The 26,322-nt window shown below is 35.2% G+C and overlaps 1 protein-coding gene across 1 annotated transcript in view; it reads left to right on the plus strand.

Moving 5' to 3' along the window:
• LOC123547402 (poly [ADP-ribose] polymerase tankyrase-1-like) overlaps positions 1–25,763 on the plus strand; it is a 37,621-nt gene extending 11,858 nt beyond the window's left edge. The window contains exons 11-28 of the mRNA XM_045334477.2: positions 107–278; positions 1,431–1,513; positions 3,787–3,938; positions 4,591–4,657; positions 5,203–5,301; positions 5,589–5,682; positions 6,255–6,380; positions 7,084–7,193; positions 8,071–8,193; positions 8,475–8,540; positions 9,258–9,367; positions 12,780–13,087; positions 17,075–17,119; positions 17,539–17,699; positions 20,055–20,238; positions 20,654–20,762; positions 21,511–21,667; positions 23,373–25,763. Coding sequence (XP_045190412.2) covers positions 107–278; positions 1,431–1,513; positions 3,787–3,938; positions 4,591–4,657; positions 5,203–5,301; positions 5,589–5,682; positions 6,255–6,380; positions 7,084–7,193; positions 8,071–8,193; positions 8,475–8,540; positions 9,258–9,367; positions 12,780–13,087; positions 17,075–17,119; positions 17,539–17,699; positions 20,055–20,238; positions 20,654–20,762; positions 21,511–21,667; positions 23,373–23,456 — 2,250 coding nt within the window. The 3' untranslated portion in view covers positions 23,457–25,763. The remainder of the gene's footprint in view (positions 1–106; positions 279–1,430; positions 1,514–3,786; positions 3,939–4,590; positions 4,658–5,202; positions 5,302–5,588; positions 5,683–6,254; positions 6,381–7,083; positions 7,194–8,070; positions 8,194–8,474; positions 8,541–9,257; positions 9,368–12,779; positions 13,088–17,074; positions 17,120–17,538; positions 17,700–20,054; positions 20,239–20,653; positions 20,763–21,510; positions 21,668–23,372) is intronic.
• The last annotated feature ends 559 nt before the right edge of the window (positions 25,764–26,322 follow it).

Genomic DNA, 26,322 nt, shown 5'->3' on the forward strand with positions numbered 1-26,322 from the left:
TTGACCTGTATCAAACAGACATCTTGCTAAGGAGAGGTCATATTTGTCCTCCGTTTGGTGTTAGATTCAGATTCACCTGTAGCAAATTGTTCATTTGTGTCTTCAGGTAAATGCTCTAGACAGTCTTGGGCAGACAGCATTACATCGAGTTGCTCAGCAAGGAAACATACAAGCATGTCGATTGTTGATGCAGTATGGAGTAGATACCAGTATACGATCACTGCAGGGCTACACTGCTGCCGAACTTGGTACTGAAAACATACAGAAACTGTTGCAAGGTAAATTGCTTAATCGTATGTCCAGAAAGATTAAAAACAACTTTAAATAAACTTATAAATGTCAAACTTCCTGTCTTGTCCTTTCAAGTAAAAATGATTAAAATATATGTAAATTATATCCAACTAATTACTCATTGTATAAACTTTATTACACTTTTTCCTGTCGGTTCATTGTTGATGGCTAGATTTGACCGTTACACCACCCCAATTAAACTCCAATCAGATGATGTAAAAAAAAACAAAGAACAAAAATAACAGTGAAAATAGAAAGGTATTAAAATATTTTACCTAGAGTTTATTTTTAGTTAAAAGGGACATGTATTTATTTTTTGTGTCTCAGTTTTATCTTAAGTTGTCAGTCATGTGTCAGTGATTGGGAAGGCCATGGATATGTCACAATTCGGCATTAATATTCACAAATGCTCGTTGTTATTTCCGTAGAATGAGTCGTAGTCCAGTAGCAATATTTGGACATAATTTCATTTATAATGCTCTAAAACTGAAAAAAATTTGTAATTCGTAAACATAGGATATTCTGAGCACCTTGCACAATGGTTGATCCTTATTCCCCTAACAATTTCCATAATATACATTCGCATTCAGGAACTTGCGTTATGCAGACCCTTATAGATTAAAGCATAGTGATTTTACCAGTACATTATTGTTACGTATTTTCTAAATGGGATACCAATTTTATCATTGCCATCATTTTCTGTTGCTCGTTTCGGTCCCCTACACACAACTAATAACTGACGAAAATCAGCCTTTTCTGCTTGAGTTCGACTTAGGGTAGAAGTCTGATGATAACGATATCCCAGTTGTTTCAAATTGCAGTGCATGTAATGTGCACAGGTGTTTAGAAAGTTACAGACTTGGACAAAACTTTACTGTAGTCAAATTAATTGCCCTGAAAATATAATTTAGTGTATTAATAAAGCTGCTAGATAAATACCTGGATAAAATGCTTGCCTTTGTAACTCATAATCAGTGATAATGAAAGGGCCTATTTAAATTTTGTATCCCGCATTGATTTTAGGGATATTGGGGCATTTTACCCATTATTAAAAAATCCTTTCCATGCACTGATGTATCAAGAAATCGCTGCTTGATTAATTTGTTTATACCCTAAATTAACATCTGATGTGATTGCAGATGATCCAGCTCCGCAGGTTGGTACAGACATAGATTTACAGTTACTGGAGGCAGCAAAAGCTGGAGATATGGAGGTTGTTAAGGTATGATAGTTGATACTGATTTATAATAAATATATTGTAAAGACCAGCTTATAGTCTACCTTAAGTCTCTTGGACAAGCAATGGTAAGTTATCATGAGGTGCAATCAGTTCACCTTGGGCAGTTTTATATTGTATTCTCTTGGTTATGTTGTATCCTCTGTGTTATATTGTATCCTCTGGGTTATATTGTTTCTGGTTTATTATTGTACACCGCACAAGGTTGTAAGGGTGTATCTGCTTATAGTTGTTGTCTTCTTAGTCTTTGTACCGTTAATGATCTTTGGTACATCTAATCCTCTTATACTACTTGGTACAAGTATTACTGAACTTCAGATGAGTGATCTGAATAAAACTGATAATGTGCTGGTGGAGGTTGTGGGGTCTCCATGATAGCAAAAAAGATTGAGAATGGTACTTTGTCCTTGCTTCTATTATAACATGGAAACTCATTCTTCGCCTATACCTTACATCAATATTCATGAGATAATTTAAGTGTAAACTTCACACAACCTAAAGTAATAACGAACCTCATAGTTTCAACATTGTGGCATAAATATTACTTTAGTAGAAACATGAAACTTTGCAGTTTTAATTAATTTGTTCTGTTTTAAGTGCACATACTTCAACTTACACAATCTTGTCATCATATATCTCTTTTCTCTTCTGACCATGAATTTAATGCTTTACAAGTGATCATAGACAACAAAGTTCTGTACAGGCATGTATGTGGTTACTTTCACATAAAAAAAATTCATGTTCGGAGACTTGTTTTTATTTTACTATATGTTTAGCTATACATTGAAAATTTTGCGATTCACATCTCTGAAACGTCATTCATGCTTGATCAGTTTATGAAACTTCAAATGATCTATTAACATCATTGTGTAGTGAAGGGTTCCAATTTGTTCTTTATGTACAAAAATTGCTAAGTTAGGGCTTTGGCTTTCTTGTAACATACTATGTCATACATCTGGGTTCAAGCTGTGCTTGAGGCTTAATCTTCCACATGGATAACAAATCTGTGGTTATGACGTCCAAATGTGAATTTACGTGTCAGTGGCAGCGGGGGTACCTTCATCCACCATTATGGAGATAGCTATAATTTTCCCTCTGGTTTAGCAGAGTATCTACTTTTTGTGAATTTCTGAGTTTTATATTTATCTTGGGTTATTATGACAATCTCTGCGTATTATTTGTATCCTCGTTTTACATCACTTTGGGGCTAAAGTCTGCTACGTAGAAGTATTTGTTGCAATGTGAGTACTGGACTAAAATGGCTAGTTTTAACTTTTGGTGGTGTTTCATGTACTGTCATCATATCAGTTCGATAAAATGTAAATTAGACTTTGATTTGGCCAAATTAAGTAGTGGATAACTTGCCACTTTTGCTTAAGCTGTAGACATCAGGACTGAATTCTGTAGTATTAAATAATATGCTGAATTCGTTTTCACAGTCTGTTCTAAATATAAGTACTTGTAAATCATTATTTGCTACATTGTAGTGAAATATAAGTGAAACCTTAGGTTGTAGACAGCTGGATCACATATTACAGCTTTTTCAATACTAATTTTTCTTTTTAAAGTGGCACTCTTTCCAGCTCCTAACACTTTGTTCATTGCTTTATTGATTCTTTTTCAATCATTACATGAAACCCAGATGAATTTTAACTGCTTTATAGATGTAATAGACTGATACAAAATGCGAGTTCTAGATTAAACAGACCATTTATTTGTCTGGCTTGTCACTTCACATTATAGGTGTAAAATTCACACTGTCTGAGAAACCTGTTTTTATTTCATTAACATATATGTTTGTATTGCTGATCAAATTTGAAAATTTTCTGGATGTCTAAGAATCTCATGAAAAAGTTTCGTGCAGTTCTGTGATTCTAGTTTTACTTCTGAATAATATTTCGGAAATATTCTACATGTATTAGATATTTTCATGCATTGATGTAAAGTAGAAGGGTTCCATTGTCTTTAAGATGACCCCCAATCACATACCCCTCAACCATGTGAGTTTGAGCCATGCTTGAGGCATAGAACTTTTCATCCAGCTGGCTCACAGAAGGTTGGTGGTTTTACCCAGGTTCCTACCAATGATGAATTATTACCCGAAGGGACACCTGGGGTCTTCCTCCACCGTGATAAGCTGGAAAGCGGCCATATGACCTATAATTGTGTCAGTGTAAATTGAACCAAACCCAAAAGAATCTATTTCAGCAGGAGTTACAGTCAGATTTTTGTGTCATTTCTTGTTATATATCTTACAGAAGTTGATTACGACACATCCTCATGCAGTAAATTGCCGAGATCTTGATGGCCGTCATTCTACACCTCTACATTTCGCAGCTGGCTACAACAGGGTAGCTGTAGTAGAATATTTGTTACAACATGGTGCTGATGTACATGCTAAAGATAAAGGGTAGGTTTCCAACTTTTGGTAGGATGTTTTCATGTACAGTCATCCCTTTGGAGGTCATAGTTCGACGTAAAATAAAAATTTGACTTTGGATTTGACCATACAACTATAGTGAGGTAGTGGTTACTTTAACTATACCACTTTATTGACAGGAAGGCATGAATCAGACTATTCCGGCAGGACTGTAAATTCTGTATTTTAAAACTAATATGCTTATATATCAGTATTTATCAGGTCAGTGTGTCTGAAATATCAGACTTGAAATAATTAGTTTGTTGTACAGTGGTGAACAATATGTAGTGAAACCTGTTAGGTCTGTAGACAGTGTCTGTGTCAGTACAGTATTGAGTACATGTCTTCTCTTCACTGCTATAAGCTTGGCAGTAATGCTCTTTTTCAAACATGTGGAATGAGATTCACTGTGATTTCACCAAAGTCATCCCAAACTAGTTCTGTTGCTTCAGTGAGAACGAACATTTTGGAATACTTGACTATATGTTCTTTTCACCAAAAACTCTGCATAGACCTGTGAAGTACATCATGGAAACACTGTTCATTGATTTGTTAGCACTTGCAATGATCGGCTTGCTGCTAAGCATTGTTTAGAACTGAAATAAACATGTTCTTTTCTTTGTTGCTACATGTATATTCACAGAGGTCTGGTACCACTTCATAATGCATGCTCCTACGGACACTATGAAGTTACTGAACTGTTGATCAAGGTAAGTAGCAAATATTAAAAGATTGTGGTTTTTTAGGCAACGTAATTTTCAGATTGTATTTGATGGCCACCCATTATTTGTAAATGTACTAAACATAGGGGCAATAATTCTGTGTAATTTGTTATTTCATTATTGAGGTTGTACCCCTACAGTTAAATAGATATGCTATAATTACTTGGTTCTTGCATGATCAAAAAGTGATTTAAAAAAAATGCATTGTCAGAAGTGATTGAATCTACATTACATCTACAGATATTCCCAGTATATCTCCTGTATGTAAATTTGTTGCACTAAATGAAATAAACATTTGATATTAACACTCACCATGCTGGACACGATTGGTTCTGCCTTTGCGACCAGTGTAAATCATAATCCGTGCAGTCTGATCATGGTATGCACTGTTTGCTATTCAGTCAGTATCTTTTTGGAAAGCACCCCATTTAACAGTTAATGGTACTGTCCAAATTGAAAGATGGACAAGTTCATTATAGAAATTTAGCAGGGTAAGGGTTAAACTACAAAAATGTTTGGTTGATATTTTTCAGCATCTGGCTTGTGTGAATGTAGCAGACCTGTGGAAGTTTACCCCTCTACATGAAGCAGCTGCCAAGGGCAAATTTGAAATATGCAAACTCTTACTCAAGGTACTCTACATACTTTCCTCCCTTGATTTTGCTAATATATTTACAAAACATAAGCAAAAATATTTTGATATCTCTAATGAGTACTGGCTGGTGATGACATATAAAATCATATTTTGAAAATGTAGTAGGGATTTTATTACTCTAGAGGGGCTATAAAGATACCAAAGTAACTCCTCAGAAACTAGATTTACGCAAACATACTCTTATTTATCACTGTGCTTATTCCTTAGTATTATTCAAGGGCATCCTCTGATGCAGTATTTATTCTGTGATGATATCTGTTACAGCATGGAGCAGATGCTAACAAGAAGAACAGAGATGGAAACACTCCACTAGATCTTGTCAAGGAGGGAGATCAGGATGTGGCAGATCTTCTCCGAGGTAACATGCTCATTTCTTACTGGAAGCTGTCTTCAGTACCATATTTATATATATTATTTTCTTACGATCTGGGTATTTGCGATCTTGGCATTTGCATAGTTCAGGTGGTTGCTATATATTTAAAAGTATATTTAAAGTTTGATATAAGCAAGGACTTAGGAGTCAAGTGCTTCCCTTAATGATATACTGTGAAATCATTAATATTTCAGTGGGGACCAGTTTTCATTGTCAGTCTGTGATATTTAATCCCATCGAAAAAAAGAAAATCTTCATATAATGCTCAAAAGTAGAAATTCACAAATTCATATCCCAACAAAATGTGTTCTGGCTAAAAACACTAAATTTCGTGTACATGAAGATAAATGATTTCACAGTAGACCCATTTGCGCCTCTCAGATGTCAGCTCATTGATTAATATTTGTGATGTTTTACGTTAGATAATACTCAAATAAACACAAAAGAGTTTCTAATATTTTTTGTTAGAAGTTAAATGAGGAATGTTAAATAAGTGGAATAGTATAAAGGTGTAAATTCTGGACTTTGACATGCACAATTTTTTTTTATATTCACAGGTGATGCAGCCCTCCTGGAAGCTGCAAAGAAAGGTAACCTGGCTCGTGTACAGAAGTTAGCTACCCCTGAAAACATTAACTGTCGAGACACACAAGGCAGAAATTCTACACCCCTTCATCTTGCAGGTATATTACCTTCAGTTCATATAGGGACGAGTGAAGTACTCGACCACTACACACTACACTTTAACAAACCTTCAGGCAAGGCAGAATTAACCACCGTAAAGTACAATCCGTATCATTGAACACTTAAGGTCTTACTGATCGCTGGTCTATGATCAACATCTGGAAACAGATAAAGCTTATTTTGGCAAAGCTTTCTTAAGATGGAGACAGATCCAAATCTCTCCCTCTTTTTGAAATAAAAAAAATGTTTCAGAAGTGCATTAGGCAACATATCAGGGTCACGCCAGGTATGATGGCTTTATGGTCAGGCAGATCCTTAAACAAATTGACCTAAACATCACAAAAAGGTTGACCAGGAATGATATCAGATAGAAACTCATTAGTTGTTTGAACTGTTAGAAATATTTGTGGTGTCTGAGCTTAAAGTGTGTATGAGAAATTGCAAAGATACTGAAACTAGCCCGCAAGTCTGACTTTGAATGAATCAGATATTAAGGTTTGTCATGGATGTTGTTATCAGAATTTCAACTGTAAGAATAAAAAGATGTTTCATTTATCATTATTAGAAACTCCATAGATTGAGCATGTTATGAGTTCAGTCACTAAGGTTTTACAAGTTTTGTCAACTTTCTTACTAAATCATAAACAAATAAATAATATAAGTTTGATAGAAGTTTGTAATACATTTGTTGTATATTTCCAGCTGGCTACAACAATGTAGAGGTGGCAGAGTTTCTCCTGGAGAATGGTGCTGATGTCAATGTTCAAGATAAAGGTGGTCTGATACCACTGCACAATGCCTCTTCTTATGGGGTAAGTTGGTGCTTTAACATGTATAACCACATTGCAATATGTGTTAATATATTATCTGTAGAGAATACCATACGTTAAAAAAACCCCCAAATTTTATCTTTATGCTAATTAATGAAACACTGAGGGATCTACTTATACATCAGGTAATAATTTCTAATTTTGTTTGCCTAAAAGGATCACACATTGTTCTTTATACATGTAGTATATTTCTTGATTCAAACAATTGTACTTTGTGAGAACTTGTAATGTTATGCTGGCAATAATGAATGAAATAGAACTTGTGTGCCTCTTTTTAACATCACAAGAGGTCTTACATCATTGCCATTTATGCACATCTGTTTCCCATGCTGAGATTAAAATTTGTTGCAAAATACGTATTTCAAAAATAAACATGAAGTAAATAGGAAAAGTATTAATAGGGAATATTGTAAATATCACACCAGAAGACAGTATTTGTATTCCAACTTGTGCTTTGCACTCATATAAATATATTACAATAATAAAAACTGCCTCACTTCTCAGGAAGATAAACAATGTATTCCATATTCACTCAGATCAGACAATTATCCTCTGTGTTCATTTGACAAATTGACTGTCTGATAGCTTTCCCTGTGGACTAAAAATGTAAAAAGTCAAGCTATTTACTGTGACAAAGAATTTTAGTGCAAAAACAAGGTGTAAGTTGTTTGCATATAAAACTTCAAAAATGAAATTGATTCTTATTCCCAGATTGTCTGTAGATGTTCAATTAGCACTCAGTTCGAGACCAGATTACAAAAATTGCAAGCAGATAATGAAATTTCTTAGAACTGGGTATCATTATATTAGAAACAAGATGTTGTCTGATGGTGATACATTACTTGTTGTCCAATTTCAGCATTTAGATATAGCTGCATTGTTAATCAAATACAACACGAGCGTGAATGCAGTAGACAGGTGGGGTTTTACACCCCTACATGAAGCTTCCCAGAAAGGCAGAACACAGCTTTGCGCTCTCTTGGTGAGTAAACCTTCTTATCTGGTCAAATTTGCCGTTGATGGTGAATAAAACTAATTATTTCATGTGTTTCGTTTGTTCAGTGAGCTGTGACCACAATGTAGTTGAATTAGAAAAAAATATAATGCTTTTTTTCTAATGTATTAATTACCATTTCATAAAGTACCAACCACATATCCATACAAATGGGGTAAATTAACAAACTATTAAAGGAAAAAATATCAATATGTTTAATGTTTATCTATTATGAGGGACTATTTTTAAAGTGTATGAATATATTTCAGCTTGCTCATGGGGCAGACCCAACAATGAAGAATCAAGAGGGTCAGACACCACTAGATCTCACTACGGTATGTCTTGTTTTTCTGCTATGTATCTTTGCAAACTGATTTTCTCATATTTAATATCAAATTATACATAATTGTTGCTGGCAAACATCATGCATATAATTTGTTCCATTTTCAGATCATAGTTTAGACTTATCAAATTTAAAAGATTAAGACAAAAGTCTGGTTAGCCTTTTGTTGATAGCAAACTCAAATATTTAAAATTTTGTTCTTTGTGTATTATGAAGGGAAGTTGTAAACCTTTTTTCTGATATATGTGTGATAAATGCACAGTTTTAATACAAAGACTTGATGCATTTAACCTTTTACTTCCACTTGCTTAATCCATTAAAATAAAAATGAGCCGTGCCATGAGAAAACCAGCATAGTGGCTTTGCGACCAGCATGGATCCAGACCAGCCTGTGCATCCGAGCAGTCTGGTCAGGATCCATGCTGTTGGCTTACAGTTTCTCCAACTCTAATAGGCTTTAAAAGCGAACAGCATGGATCCTGACCAGACTGCATGGATGCGCAGGCTGGTCTGGATCCATGCTGGTGGCAAAGCCACTATGTTGGTTTTCTCATGGCGCGGCTCAAATGATGTTAGTATGTACTAAAATGATGGTCTTACATAAGGCATTATGCATTTAAAAAAGTCATTTAAATGGCAGTTTGGTATGAACAGCAGTTCAAATTTGTTTTGTTAATGTTTTACCATTACTGTATCAATATTCTTGCAGGCGGATGATGTGCGAGCATTGTTACAGGATGCCATGCCGGTTCCCAGTCAAGTCCCTGTCATCTCAAAGAACGTTAGTAACAGCAGTAGTACAAGTTCATCTTGTAATAGGTAAAATTCGCTATACATGTATATATTATTAGCTCATCTGATTTTTTGAAAAAAAATGATGAGTTATTGTCATCACTTGAGCGGTTGTCGGCGTCGGCGTCGGCGTTGGCGTTGCCTGGTTAAGTTTTATGTTTAGGTCAGCTTTTCTCCTAAACTATCAAAGCTATTGCTTTGAAACTTGGAATACTTGTTCACCATCATAAGCTGACCCTGTATAGCAAGAAACATAACTCCATCTTGCTTTTTGCAAGATTTATGGCCCCTTTTGTACTTAAAAAATATCAGATTTCTTGGTTAAGTTTTATGTTTAGGTCAGCTTTTCTCCTAAACTATCAAAGCTATTGCTTTGAAACTTGGAATACTTGTTCACCATCATAAGCAGACCCTGTACATCAAGAGACATAACTCCATCTTGCTTTTTGCAAGATTTATTGCCCCTTTTGGACTTAGAAAATCAGTTTTCTTGGTTAAGTTTTATGTTTAGGTCAGCTTTTATCCTAAACTATCAAAGCTATTGCTTCAAGACTTGCAACACTTGTTCACCATCATAAGCTGACCCTGTACAGCAAGAAACATAACTCCGTCCTGCTTTTTGCAAGATTTATGGCCCCTTTTGGACTTAGAAAATATCAGATTTCTTGGTTAAGTTTTATGTTTAGGTCAACTTTTTCTCTTAAACTATCAAAGCTATTGCTTTGAAACTTGCAACACTTGTTCACCATCATAAGCTGACCCTGTAAAGCAAGCAACATAACTCCATCCTGCTTTTTGCAATAATTATTGCCCCTTTTGGACTTAGAAAATCATTTTCTTGGTTGAGTATTATGTTTAAGTCAACTTTTCTCATAAACTATCAAAGCTATTGCTTTAAAACTTGCAACAGTTTTTCACCATCATAAGTGGACACTGTACATCAAGAAACATAACTCTATCCTGCTTTTTGCAAGAATGATGGCCCTTTTTAGACTTAGAAAATCATGGGTAGGACAATATTTCTATTACACAAAAAAAATCAGATGAGCGTCAGCACCCGCAAGGCGGTGCTCTTGTATAAGCTTAAAGCTTATTTCAATCGTTTAAGAATCTTTAAGGAACATAACGCTAGGTCCAAGGTTATAAACCTAAATTTGGAGAGCAGTCTCAAAATTCCAGTATCTGATTGGCTGTTTCTGAACACATTTTTTAGCTCAACTTTTCGAAGAAAATGTAGAGCTATTGCACTTGCCCTGGCGTCGGCATCGCCGTTGGTTAAAGTTTTTGATAAAGTCAAATATCTCTGTTACTATCAAAGCTATTGACTTGAAACTTAAGATAGATATTTACTATCAAAGTCTACACCAGGAGAAACAATCCCCATAACTCTGATTTGAATTTTGACAGAATTATGCCCCTTTTTAACTTAGAATTTTTGGTTAAAGTTTTTGATAAAGTCAAATATCTTTGTTACTGTCAAAGCTATTGACTTACAACTTAAAATACTTATTTACCATCAAAATCTACACCAGAAGAAGCAATCCCCATAACTCTGATTGAATTTTGACAGAATTATGCCCTTTTTAGCTCGACTATTCATAGAATAGTAGAGCTATTGCACTCGCCCATGCGTCGGCGTCCGCGTCCCGATTTTGGTTAAGTTTTGTATGTAAGCTGGTATCTCAGTAACCACTTGTGGGAATGGATTGAAACTTCACACACTTATTCACTGTGACAAACTGACTTACACTGCACAGGTTCCATAACTCTATTTTGCTTTTTTACAAAATTATGCCCCTTTTTGGACTTAGAAATTTTTGGTTAAGGTTTTGTATGTAAGCTGGTATCTCAGTAACCACTTGTGGGAATGGATTGAAACTTCACACACTTATTCACTGTGATGAACTGACCTACATTGCACAGGTTCCATAACTCTATTTTGCTTTTTTACAAAATTATGCCCCTTTTTCGACTTAGAAATTTTTGGTTAAGCTTTTGTATGTAAGCTGATATCTCAGTACTTACTAATGGGAATGGATTGAAACTTCACATACTTGTTCACTGTCATGATCTGACATGCACTAAGCAAGTCCCATAACTCTGCTCTTTTTTTTTCTCAAAATTATGCCCCTTTTTCGACTTAGAAGTTTTTGGTTAAATTTTTGTATGTAATCTGATATCTCAGTATCCACTAATTGGAATGGATTGAAACTTCACACACTTGTTCACTGTCATGATATGACATGCAGTACAGAGGTTCAATACCTCTACTTTGCATTTTACAAAATTATGCCCTTTTTCAACTTTTGTATTCATTCAATTGACAAGGCTGTTGAATAGTCGAGCGTTGCTGTCCTCCGACAGCTCTTGTTAACTTAGAATTTTTTGTTAAAATTTTTGATAAAGTCAGATATCTCTGTTACTATCAAGGCTTTTGACTTGAAACTTAAAATACTTATTTACCATAGTCGAAAGAATCGTTGCAAACCAGAGATGAAAACAAATATCCACACTAACTCGTTTTCGTCTCCGGTTATTGGGAATTTTGACAGAATTATGCCCCTTTTTAACTTAGAATTTTTTGTTAGAATTTTTGATAAAGTCAAATATCTCTGTTACTATTAAGGCTTTTTACTTGAAACTCATAATAGTTATTTTCTATCAAAGTCTACACCAGGAGACACGATTCCCATAACTCTTGTTTGAATTTTGACAGAATTATGTCCCTTTTTAACTTGGAATTTTTTTTATTGGCAAAGCTCTAATTCAGAGTCAAGCACTGAGAGAAGTCGAGAGTGCTGTCTTATGGACAGCTCTTGTTTAAATTGACCAATGGCATAGTAGCAATTTTGGACTGGTCTTTTAATTTCAGATTTATAACTTTAGATACAGGTGTTTTACAAGCATGTGCCTTTTTAAACCTTCAGCCTTATGATGTGTTGCAGAACTGTTATTTACTACACTTGATCATTTATGTAACATCTTTAGTCTCCTTTAATACTGTGACATTTTTCATTATGATAAAGAGAATGCATTGATTCTTCTTTTAAAACTAGAAGTGTAGGTGTAGTTTTATAAATCTCTAGTGGCATAAAGTAGTGATTAAAAATAAAACCTTGAGAAGCTTGACAAGTACAGCAAGTTGTATATCACACAAAATTAAATTAACAGAAATCTCCTAAGAGATTTGAAAATTTCATTGTACACATGTCAGACATTTCCTTAAATGGAAGCTGCTTAAACCACAGTTTCAGTCACTTTCAGCCTGTAAGTCTGAGGTCTTTTTAATTAATTGTCTAAGAAATGGTGGTATCCAGGATGACTGTCTCAGTTTGTTTGTATATAATAATACCCAAAATAAGGTATTGCAGTACCTACAAAATGTTCCATGGAAAATTTTGTTAATTTGTGTTCATATTTTTTTTCTTACTTGTTTCAGTCTCTTCAGTGGAACAGCTGATGGTTTATCAGGGGCTGTGGGTGGTGCTCCAACTACGCCTCAGGGCGGGGATGGCGCGATTGAGCGCACTGTAGCTGAAGGGGAGAGAACTATAGAATCTATGAGTGTTTCGTCCTTCCTTGGAAATATTGGCTTGGAACAGCTCAGAGACATTTTCGAACAAGAGCAAATAACAATGGACATTCTTGTTGAAATGGGACATGATGAATTAAAGGACATTGGTATTAATGCGTATGGTCACAGACATAAAATTCTGAAAGGTGTGGAGAAACTCCTGCAAGGCAAAGGTAACATCATGTGTTCTACGTGTGTTATAGACTCGTCTAGTAGCTTAGTCAAGAAAAGTCTCCAAGTATTCTCTCCTAGAAAATTTGTGGCTAGAAATAACCAGGCCTTCAAACGAACTACTGTGTAAATGGTCCCTAGAAATTACTCCTGACAGTAATAACTCTGTAAACGATGACAGTAAAATAAAAGTGCATCAATCACTTTGTTTGAACATTTCATTCGTGCAATACTTCATACATTGTTTTTCTGTGCATGTTTTGCTTGTGAAAAATAGGTGCCAAAACTCTTTCCTGTAAATTGTCGTCAGGGGGTGCAATTTGAACTTTTAGTGAGTTATTAGAATCAAGGAAATGCATCAATTTGCTAAAATTTTAAATGATAGATGTTGCATGCTTCTTTTTGCAAGGAAGTGTCTTGTTGTTGTATATTTATCATTATAATTACAATTTTGCATGCGTTACTTTCTCCCTTCCTGCAGTAATGTGTTATTTGATGAGATATTTCACTTCAAATGAAGTCTTAGATCTATAATATTTATGAATACTACTTGCCAAAACAAAATTATCGTCAAGTTTATTTTCATGTTAACCATTTTCCTTTGGGGTTTTTAAGAAAAGGTTATCTGAAAATTACGATTATGATCAGCATTCAAAAAAAAGTAAGAACAACTTGAAGGTGGCAGCTCAGTTATAACAGGCAGTTAATGTATATATTTTACATGACAGTCGTGTTCGTCTAGATCTAGTTGCTTTGTTATGTTACAAACATTTTTATCTTAACTTGCAAGTGAAGTTGAATAGGTCTATGAGTTTGGACTTTTACTATTTCATAAGATTTCTTGACAGGTTGATCATTTTGTACTTTACATTTGAAACTTCGCTTTGTCAGAAGAAAGTTATGTATTATCAGCAGAAGTAGTACCATGAAGGAAATTAGTTGCAGTTTCATGAAGGGTTGGCTGTTCCCTGGAAACACTTATTATTTTGAGAAAATATGGAGTGCAAATTATTATTTAAAGCAACCCATAGCTTTATGTCTTTAAATTTTAACACCTTTTCTTTTGAAGAATTTTTTGCCTGCTTGAATGTTTTTAGTGTTAAAAATCCGTACTACTGCATTTAACACAAAGATGTGTGCAGGTATGTTCATTACAGTACATTAAGGAAAAAACATTTTTTGTTAATTTAGACTTTTGAAATACACAGAAAATCATACAGTTTCCAGAGACCCTTTTCCATCCATTTGGGTTTTGCTGCATCAGTCTCTAGTGTACTCCATTGTCTGTCTGTCTGCATGTCCATCTGTAAAAATGTCTATCTATATTTATATTAGAATATTCCCTTCTCCCAACAGTAAGCTTATATATTCTTTGTAATGTCATACGTTTTATGTTTTTACCAAGAAAATACTGTAGAATATAGCTATCTTTTTTTTATACAGTATTGGCAGAGTTATGGCTGTGTACTCTATCAAAGCATACTACAGGAGCATATCAAACATCCCTTTAAATATATTTTCCATATGCTTACGGTACTTGTAATGCTTCATGTACTCATTAACCTTTACCCTGCTATATTTCTAAAATGGACTGGTCCATCATTCAGTCTGGACAATGCCATTAATTATTCAAAGGGGTGTTCACTGAAAATTTACTGACTGAACAGCGAACAGTGCAGACCACGGTCAGACTGCACGGATGTGCAAGCTGATCTTGGTCAGCACTGGTCGCAAAGGCAAAATCACTTGCCACTAGCAGGCTAAAGGTTAAACAACACTTTATTTTCTTGTTTTGTCTGTTATTCATTGTTGAAAAACAGCTGTACTTGTGTAATATGTGTCAAGTCAGTTGTTCTCTCATCTGAGCACTTCAAACACAGTGTAAAAATCTTTTCTTGTTTTTAATCTTGTAGAAAATCCCTAAAATAATTTCAAGTGTTGTCGTTAATGAATGTCTTGTGTTTTCTTGATCTGTTTTTATGTCTGCTGCTGTGAATAAAGATAGAATTTTTAGCCTGTTCATTTTTCATCAAATCACCTCTATATTTTTTCCATATGTAGACTTGTGTTATGGATGTTGTGTTGTTATTGCTGTGTTGTAAGATAGTGCCGTATACTGTGAAATCATTTAATTTGGTGGGCTCAAAATTTTCTGGTTTTTGCCAAAACGGCTGTTTCGTTGTGATATGAATGTATGGATTTTAAATTTTCCCCATAAAACGTTTGTTGGGATTTAATTTCGTGGATTGAGTAAAAAATGAAAACCTTGAAAATTAGTCCCCCACGGATATTTATGATTTCACAGTATTTCTGCTGCTCAAGCATGCATCATGCCAAACATCTCTAATTTTGTTGTTCATTAAATAGAAGAAATAGATATTTCAGATGAAAATATTAATTATGTATAAGCAAAATATTGATTCTTTAATTAGTCATAAATGTCGGTTTATATCAGCTGAAATCATGATATGTGAAATGTTAGGTACACTCCCATGATTAAAGGAATTAAGATATAAATTAAAGGTTTAATGGGTACTGTGAAATCATTTAATTTCGTGGGCATGAAATTTCATGGTTTTGGTCAAAACGGCAACTTCGTGGGGATATGAATTTGTGGATATCAACATGAAATGAACGGGAATTTTACTTGTTCGTTGGGATTAAATTTCGTGGATTCACTCAACCACGAAATCCACGAAAATTAGTCCCCCATGAATATTAATGATTTCACAGTAGTTAAAGCCTGCAACATCTCCATCTCTATTTCATATGGAGAAGTTTTCATTTACTTGTAGGGTGCAAGTTACATCTGTGTCCAAGGTTATAAATTTGAAAATGGAGCTGTCTCAAAACTGTAGCTTCTGGTTGATTTTGAGCTGAATTTTGAAATTGACCAATGAAAAAGCTATACACTTAGACTGGTCTCCAGATTCAGTTTTATAACCCTACACCCTAGTTAGAAACTAAATTACTGGTAGATACCATATAGCAGTGACTCATCATTTTATAGTGTAACAAAATGTATTTTTGGCATTTAAATTGTCAGTAATTTTCGACTTGAATGCAGTTGAAAAATAACATGCCATTTGTTACTGAAACCGCTGGCATTTGTCCCCAGTTTGGTTCAGAAATGGCAGGCATTTGTCTCCAGTTATGTTCAGAAATGGCAGACATTTGTCCCCAGTTTGGTTTAGAAATGGCAGACGTTTGTCCCCAGTTTGGTTTAAAGAAGGCAGACATTTGTCCCCAGTTTGGTTTAGAAATGGCAGACATTTGTCCCCAGTTTGGTTAAAAAATGGCAGTCATATGTCGTCAGTTTGGTTCAGAAATGGCATTTGTGAGAATTGTCCCCAGTTTGGTTAGAAAATGGCAGTCATATGTCGTCAGTTTGGTTCAGAAATGGCATTTGCAATATTTGTTCCCAGTTTGGTTAATAAAATGGCAGTCATATGTTGTCAGTTTGGTTCAGAAATGGCATTTGTGATATTTGTCCCCAGTTTGGTTCAAAAATGTCAGTCATATGTCATCAGTTTGGTTCAGAAATGGCATTTGTGAGAGTTGTCCCCAGTTTGGTTCAAAAATAGCAGTCATATGTCTTCAGTTTGGTTCAGAAATGGCATTTGTGAGATTTGTCCCCAGTTTGGTTCAAAAATAGCAGTCATATGTCATCAGTTTGGTTCAGAAATGGCATTTGTGAGATTTGTCCCCAGTTTGGTTCAAAAATAGCAGTCATATGTCATCAGTTTGGTTCAGAAATGGCATTTGTGAGAGTTGTCCCCAGTTTGGTTCAAAAATGGCAGCTATATGTCGTCAGCTTGGTTCAGAAATGGCATTTGTGAGATTTGAACAGATGAAGATCAATTTATTGAAAAGAGCATTTATATAGCCAGGTATACATGCATTTTGTAACAGTTTATTTGCCTTTAAAACCAATACAATTATGTTTTCATAAAGTTACAAGTTTTGCAACTTTTTACTTATATTTACAGATCTTAATGAAGAGTCCGATATGAAGACACCACGAAGAATTATTGGTAACTATTTTTAGCTATTTTTGATCTCTAAAAATTATGGGTTTACAATACATAATGGATACACAATAACAAACGCTATGTAACAGTAACTTCTTGAAATTGTAATTTTAATTGATTTATTCATCCAGAAGGAAAGATACATTTTGGAAAATTTGTCTGTAATCTAGTTTCTTTGCATTCTTGATTGTCTAGATTAAGATGGGGTAATGGAAGTAAGAGGATAGAGCAGGTTTGGACTGATGTTGGGCATAACTTTGTTATAGGAATATGACATTGACTTGTTTATCTTTAAGCTTTCAGTGTAATTGAGGACATTGTGTAAAACTATATAAATAAATGCATATTCAATACTGAAATGCTGTTAACTTATGAAATTGTATCCCTAGTTCCATTATAAAAAAATTATCAACTTTATCCAGGTCCTGGTGGGACATCATTCCAATCCAACCAAGGTACGGTGTTACTAGATCTGTTACCGGAAGATTCGGAGTACCAGTCGGTAGAAGAACAGATGCAGAGTACCATTCGAGAACATAAAGATCGTTCCGGTGGTTACTTCCAGACATACACCATACAGAAGGTAAGTTATTGCTCAACGTAATCTTTCCTCCTGTATGTATCAGATATGGTATAAAACACAGGCTTTGTCATTGTTTTGGCATGGTCTGCCAGATAAATTACTATATCTTATTTTCATGGAATCGGATCAATGTTTTTTTTCATCATCTGAAAGCTATTTGCCCACTGTTTGGGTGAATTTTTTCAACATGTTCATTCCCACCAAGTTTGGCATAGAAGGTATACAGTCAAACCTGTGTTAAAGACCACCTCTGAACAGAGACCACCTGGCTCTAAAGACCACATGTTTTGTTTCCTATTTTAACATTGTGTATTTTAACCTATGAATAAAGACCACCTTCCAATGAATACCACATTTTGGCTCTCCCGAGGGTGGTCTTTATAAACAAGTTTGACTGTATATGACACTGAAAAACGATTAAGTGAAAATAAAAGTTCGATATTGGTAAAAATGCAAAGAAGAATGTAAATTTTCTGCATTATTTCAAAAGCGTTGCAAAGGTTTACTACCTTCTGCTTAATATTCTTATATATTTATAAAAATATCTTGCAAAAATCTCAGTGTTCAAAATTCACGGTAGTCCGACAGCCCGTGGCTACCAAATTTCAGCTCGGGCTACCGATTTTCCACAGGTACAAGCCCGACTGGGCTACCGAATTTTCCTCATTTGTTTTAAAAAAACATGCTAATTAAACGAGTACTGCATTGTGATTTTCCAGACTGAGAAACGCTTATGGAATTATTGGTTTTTGCACTCTTACGTGTTGACAATCAAACACAGTGTCAAAGACGTAACCGCAGCGTTAATTGGCTGAATACAAACACCTCTAGCGTAACAGATAATTTGATTAGCTTTCACACTCCTCGCGAAAATCTCACAAGTGCCTGCAGTAGGCGGAGCTTAAATTATGCTATCAGCGTGTGTGTAAATGTGTATTCAGCACACTGTATTACATCTTACAAATTGTCAACAGTCCGAGTTGCAGTAATTGGCGAGTGCGGATCCTAAAAAATCGGGCATAGCAGTTTAGATTTCGTTTTGGCAAGGAGTGTCATGTCCGATGCTTTTGGACTCTTGACGATGCTGATCTGGACTGGAGTATTTCAAGTTAAAATGTTTCAAAAACATGGCAAACATGTACTGTAATCTCTGTATGTCTTTTTTATTACTTCAAACATGCATAGAGATGTCTGTAAAACAAAATGTTATATGGTGCAAAAATTATGTATTTTAAGGTGTTAAACTTAAAGTTCAGGCTAGTGAAATTGGTGTCGGGCTTGGTAATTTTTTAATCTGGTAGCCCGAACGGGCTATTGGATTCAAATCTGAATTTCGTACACTGATTAATCTTATGTAAGTTTGTACCACTAGTCACTTTCAGAGTACTCTTGGATTTTTGAGAGAAATATTTTAGCTAGTCCCTTTAAGATATTTGAGTCGTGCCATGAGAAAACCAACATAGTGGGTTTGCGACCAGCATGGATCCAGACCAGCCTGCGCATCAGCACAGTCTGGTCAGGATCCATGCTGTTTGCTTTGAAAGCCTATTAGGATTGGAGAAACCGTTAGCGAACAGCATGGATCCTGACCAGACTGCACGGATGCGTAGGCTGGTCTGGATCCATGCTGGTCGCAAACCCACTATGTTGGTTTTCTCGTGGCACGGCTCATTTAGTAAACACATTCAACAGCAAAAGAATTAATTTTCTTTGATACAACTGTTGCAAAAATTTAAATCGAATTTTAGTTAAAATGTTGACAATAGGAGAAAAAACATGTGGTAGTGACCTCCGTGTTGGCATTGTTAACATCATAAGCACTTGATTAATATGTAAATAATTCCCTCCCTTTGCCAATGAAGCAGCTTCAGATGTGGTTGTAAAAACACTTTTTATGCCCCCGAAGGGAGGCACATTAGTTTTCAACTGTCCGTCCGTTTGTTTGTTCGTTCGTTAGTCACAACGTTAACTTTTTGCATGAAGGCACTTTACTCATGAACCACTACACCCAGGATCTTCAAACTTCACCTGCTGATAGTACTTATTGAGTACACGACCCCTACTGACTTTGGGGTCACAAGGTCAAAGGTCAAGGTCACAGGGGCCAACATTAACTTTTTGCATGAAGGCACTTTACATGAAAACCACTTCATTCAGGACCTTCAAACTTCACATGCTGATAGTACTTATTGAGTACACCACCTCTACTGACTTTGGGGTCACCAGGTCAAAGGTCAAGGTGCTGCGGGGGCATTTATCACCATTAGTGACAGCTCTTGTTTATATTAAAAAATCGGAAAAATTTACATGAAGTTAAACAACTTGAGAGTTTTACACTATTTTTCTTCACAACAGATCCAGAAAGTTCGCAACAAGAGGTTACTGGACAAGTATATGCATCGTAAGAAGGAGGTGGCAGATGAAAACCATGGGCATGATAATGAGAGGTTACTGTTCCATGGTTCCCCATTCTTACAGACAATTGTACAGAAAGGTTTTGATGAGAGACATGCATACATTGGAGGAATGTTTGGTGCCGGTACGTTATTGCAAACATTTTTTTTGTTCAGTGTTTGTTGTAGTTTTCTTTTTGATGATTATTGGAATTTTTCCTCTAAAATTGATGAGATGCAGTGACAATTCTTTCTTTGTATTTAATTTTATTTTAATCTTTCAAAATAGTCATTTTTTTTTACAGTCCAGACTCTAGTCTGTTGAATGTTTTGATGCAGGGTTTCAGTAACTATTATTCATGAAATTTTAAGTCGTGTTAAAAACTTGGGGTTTGTAGACAGGCCTTTTGACTGTCAGAATTTCCTTATATACTAGTAACTTTTGAAAAAGGACATTTCTCTATGATTTCAGGCTTTAGAAAGTAGATTTTCTTGCTTCTCAGTTCAACAGAATCCCAGGCCTACTAGAGATGACCTATTTTACCTTTTATGCTATTTCAGGTATATATTTTGCTGAGAATTCATCCAAGTCTAACCAGTATGTGTATGGTATCGGTGGAGGCACAGGATGCCCACAACATAAAGATAGATCTTGTTATATTTGTCAGAGGTAGGAGATTTTATTCTATTCATGAAGTACAACATTAAGGTGAGAGATCAGATTTTAAAGTTATTTGTGACAATTGACATTAAACACAGATCTTCTGGAGGGGTGTAGTTGGAATATGCTCTGGTTAATGAATACTGATACTAAATCCAGGTATATGTGCTTGGAAAACTGTTTGCTTTTATGTACCTGAAATACTGAAGAAGAAAAGATGTAAAATTCAATTCTTATTGAACAGTTCAGCTTGAGTGGACATGCTTCTGGTTTTGCCAAGCCAGGATAGGAGTGTTTCATATATGAAAGTTTTACAATTGGGGTTTTGTAGATTTTGGTTCTGGAAGAAAATCATTGAATTTTATGGTACCCAAAGCTTCTGTTGTGGCTATTATGAGAGATAAGAAATGGAGGATATTTGTTGAGTGTAACATTGAAGTACCTTTCACCGAGTGAACACCACATGCAATATTTTCTCTAGCTACAGAAATTTAAGATCTGGTGACCACTAGTGAAAAATATTTGATCTTGCATGTTTAACTAAAATGTGTATGTTTGTTATCTTTCACTCAGTGAAAATTGTATTTGATATTTTTCACAGAGTAACAACCACTCTAATAGCTCTAAAATTCACATGAAGAAACGTGTAATAAAAAATGTTTTATTAACCATGTAGGTTGTTTAGATTTTCTCAGTTTGTATGGTTTAAGATTATGATTATGATAGTATGTTGATTAATTTGTAAATTCTATTTCAGACAACTGATTTTGTGTCGAGTGTGTTTAGGGAAGTCATTTCTACAGTTCAGTGCAATACGTATGGCTCACGCCCCACCTGGGCATCACTCTGTGATAGGTCGACCGAGCAATGGTGGGCTCTGTTACCCAGAATATGTAGTCTATAGAGGAGAACAGGTGAGACCCTTGTCTTTTATTTGAAACATTTTGGGGAGCTCTTGGGGGTCTGCTTCATTTATTACTGTTGAAAAGTTGCCAAGTAACTTAAATTTTACAAAGCAACATACTTGCAGTGATACATTACCTTGAGTCTAGACACCAGTCATGAGTTACAGAACCTTGTTGTAAAGTGAACAAGCAGAATTTGGAAACCAGTCTTGGAATGCAGTTTGCGATTGGTCAGTTATCAGACTGTGCTAAAAAACATGAACTGTTACATCCAATCAGATGCTGTAGTTTTGAGACTGGTCATCAAGCTGTTTTTAATCCCTCGCCGTGGCGGAGGGATTATAGGAATGGTCTGCGTCCGTCCTTCCGTCCGTCTTTCCGTCCGTCCTTCCGTCCTTCTGTCCGTAACAAAATCATGTCCAGTCCATATCTCCTAAACCCCTTGAAGGATTTTCATGAAACCTGGGTCAAATGATCACCTCATCAAGACGATGTGCAGAACCCATGAGTCAGCCTTGTCGGTTCAAGGTCAAGGTCACAACTCAAGGTCAAAGGTTTGAGCCTGCCATTTTGTGTCCACTCTATATCTCCTAAACCCCTTGAAGGAATTTTATAAAACTTGGATCAAATGATCACCTCATCAAGATAATGTGCAGAATCCATGAGTCAGCCATCTCTGCTCAAGGTCAAGGTCACAACTCAAGGTCAAAGGTTTGAGCCTTCCATTTTGTGTCCCCTCTATATCTCTTAAACCCCTTGAAGGAATTTTATAAAACTTGGGTCAAATGATCACCTCATCAAGACGATGTGCAGAACCCATGAGTCAGTCATGCCGGCTCAAGGTCAAGGTCACAACTTAGGGTCAAAGGTTTGAACCTTCCATTTTGTGTCTGCTCTATATCTCCTAAACCCCTTGAAGGATTTTCATCAAACTTTGGTCAAACAATCACCTCATCAAGGTGATGTGCAGAACTTTTGAGTCAGCCATGTCGGCTCTAGGTCAAGGTCACAACTGAAGGTCAAAGGTTTGAGCCTTCCATTTCGTGTCCGCTCTATATCTCCTAAACCCCTTGAAGGAATTTTATAAAACTTGGGTCAAATGATTACCTCATCAGAACGATATGCAGAAATTAGAGTCAACCATGCCAGCTCAAGGTCAAGGTCACAACTGAGGGTCGAAGGTTTGAGCCTTCCATTTGGTGTCCACTCTGTATCTCCTTAACCCCTTGAAGGATTTTCATCAAACTTGGGTCAAATGATCACCTCATCAAGAACTCATGAGTCAGCCATGTCAACTCAAGGTCAAGGTCACAACTGAAGGTCAAAGGTTTCAGCTCTGTATCTCCTAAACCCCTTGAAGGATTTTCATGAAACTTTGGTCAAATGATCACCTCATCAAGACATTGTGCAGAATTCATGAGTCAGCCATGTCAGTTCAAGGTCAAGGTCACAGCTAAAATCAAAGGTTTTACCCTTTCACTATCCATAGCAGTGGCGGGGGATTTAGCTGTCTTTCAGACTGCCTTGTATAAAATGGGAACCATTTCATTATAATGCAAAGAAGAAATAATAATGTTTGGTCTCTTTTAATAAATTATCTGTCCTGCTGTTAGTGAATTAATACAACTTTTAAGTAATTTTTCTGTAGTTCACTTTTCGCTGAACGATATTTAGTTTGATTTTAAAACAACTTGTTTTGAAAATATATTTTCAGGCATATCCAGAGTATTTAGTGACATTTCAAATAGTTAAACCCCCAGAAGGGGCCTCGAGCACCGACTCGCCACAAAAACCATAAGGAATACAGACACAGCCATTGTGCCAAGAATCTATGTGTTTATTTATTAATTGGGAAGTATATGTTGGTGTTATATACAAAATGTGTGCAAGACAGGCCATGCATTCAAGATGGCATGAAAAAAATTGACAACTAAGGAGTTGAAACTAAGTATTAGACAGTGAAAGGAGTTGGAGGAAAAGTACAATTTATAGCTGTGACAAAGTGGGAGAATTCTTCGGACTGATTGGTACTTCCGTGTATTTAAATGAATGTCTTTGTATATACAGTTACAACAAAGTTGTGCTAAATTATGTACATTTGAAAGAAAAAAATCATTTGGGGCTACATGTAGCAATGTAGATAAAAAATTCAGCTTGAAAACCTACAGAACACTACTTCTAGTATGAAGCATAAGTGGTGTACCTGTAAACAGGAAATGTTCGGTTATTAAGAAGTGTAAGATAGTGTAAGATAGTGATGGGGTTGGGGATGTTGGGTTTGATATGATGTGACCTTAGTGCAAATAGGTGGTTAGCTGGAAACAGTTAACCACTCTGTTAAGATGACAATATATTCTTGCTGAAAAAGTTTTACAATGATTGCAAGACTATTTTCTTTTTATAGATAATTTAAGAGAGAAAAACAGTATGATGAATGCTACATTAGATATATTGTTCAGTATGTTTTTATTTGGTAAGAATGTTGTGGTATTCCATGTGGGAAAATTGTTTGAGAGTAGGCTATTTTAGTTTTAAGTTGTTATGAAATCTTGTTTCCATAATTATATGAATTGTCCATAATTGTTCGCTTTTAAAGCCTATTGGAATTGGAGAAACTGTTAGCGAACAGCATGGATCCTGACCAGACTGCGCGGATGCACAGGCTGGTCTGGATCCATGCTGGTCGCAAACCCACTATGTTGGTTTTCCCATGGCACGGCTCATATGAATTGCACTTGTTAAGCAGTTTAAGGTTTACATGTAGAGGAGAGTATGAGGCTAAATGTGTGATTTGTAGGGCAGTTTTATTGGTATTTTAGGCTTCCAAAGAAAGTTGCATCTTGTTATTCATTTGGCTTAACATATATTGGCCTTTCCAAATCTGGCAGGCATTTACTTTTCCAATCAGATTACAAAAGAAGTATCATGGGATCACATATCTTTCAGTAATTCTCAGTGCAGTTTGATGTTAAATAAAAAAAGGATATCGCAAGTGTGAGTTGATTTATTGATGGATTATCTAAAAAACAATTTGTCAAGCCAAAAATAATTGTAAAACCTGTATGAAGATAAAAATAGTTTTTCTTGAATCTGTAAATATCAGCGTTTTTTTTGGTTATACAAAAAAATGTACAAAATTTTCCTTTATAAATGGTCATTTGTGTATTAATGGATTATTATTACCGTCGGCAGGTGTTGAAAACCCAGTAAATTCATTTTTGCAAAAAAACCCATAAAAAACACAAACTTTTCAGCTGTATAGAATTTAGTTATATTGCATGTTCTGTGAAAATGATGGATATCCTATCCAGTCAGAAAGTGGCAAAAGTTTCATGTGATAAATTATTAAAAATTCAGTGGTTTTAAAAACATTATTTTCTGACTGGCATTGGGTCACCAAAGTCATAAATAATAATTGTATCCTGAAGATAAATCAGTTTCATCATAGTTAAATGAAGTTCAGAGAAAACCTTGTACAAGGACATTCCTTCAATTTTTAATTTAGAACAATTGTATGTCATGTATTTCAACATTTATGAATATGTTGTTCTAAAATCACGTATGTGCAATAATTGAAGAAATTTGAAACTTGAGGTGTGTCATGAATAGTGTTATCAATAATGCTATTCATCGAAACTCGTGTGCAAGAAATTTTGACCCTTTAATGTCCTGAAAAGATTTTGTCTCTCCAGAAAAGTTACAAAAATGTACAAATGTGGTTTTCAACACATGTCGACGTTATGCTTGTTTAACCCTTATCACAGTGGACATGATTTATTATGCCTTAGTGACCAGTAAAGATCATGATCAGCCTGCACATCCGTGCAGTCTGATCATGATCTGCACTGTGTGCCATTCAGTCAGTATCTTTTTGGAAAGCACCCTTTTAAACAGTCAATGTTGCTGTCCAAACTGAAAGATGGACAAGTTTATTATAGAAATTTAGCAGGGTAAGGGTTGATGCCAGAATTCATCCTAAAGCTGTTACGCGTTTTCATTTTTAAACAATCCTAGATTTACATGCTAATGTAACTATTCAATTTTAAGACTGATCCTACAGAAGGTTTTTTTTAATGGCTTATTTGTGTTTTTAAGAATTATTTAAGGATAACATGGTGTAATAGGCCACAATTTCACCAAAAGTGTACATACAACTTGATAATGTAAGCTTTAAAAATGTCAAACGATAGAAATAAGGTGCATATTGACAAGTTGTATAGTGACAAAAGTTCTCAAAAATTTTCTTTAGATTACCTCCCCTGATAAGTTTAAGTCATGAGTTTTCTCCCCAGAAAACTAAAAATATGATTTTCCCTCCTTTTCCCTACGGGAATTTTAGATTTTTTTTTGATATTTGTATCAGAATCATTAATCACCTTTCTACCACAAAAGTTTCTCGAACTCATGTTAAGATTCTCCATAATCAAGAAATTATATATTTCCCATAGGCATCATTGTTAACTTCAATACCGATTATCTCCCCCAAAAATGATAAAATTTGAAAAATCTCTCGGTGAAAAGTTTTTAATTTTGAATGTTTTTAAAGAGACCAAATTTCATTTAAATATTACCATCCAGTTACAAGATATGAAATATGGCTATTACACCATGTTATCCTTAATATAAAAGTTTTAAACATAGTAAAACTTTCTCATACTCACGTT

This window comes from Mercenaria mercenaria, chromosome 9 (genome assembly GCF_021730395.1).
Source record: "Mercenaria mercenaria strain notata chromosome 9, MADL_Memer_1, whole genome shotgun sequence".
NCBI classification, from domain to species: domain Eukaryota; kingdom Metazoa; phylum Mollusca; class Bivalvia; order Venerida; family Veneridae; genus Mercenaria; species Mercenaria mercenaria.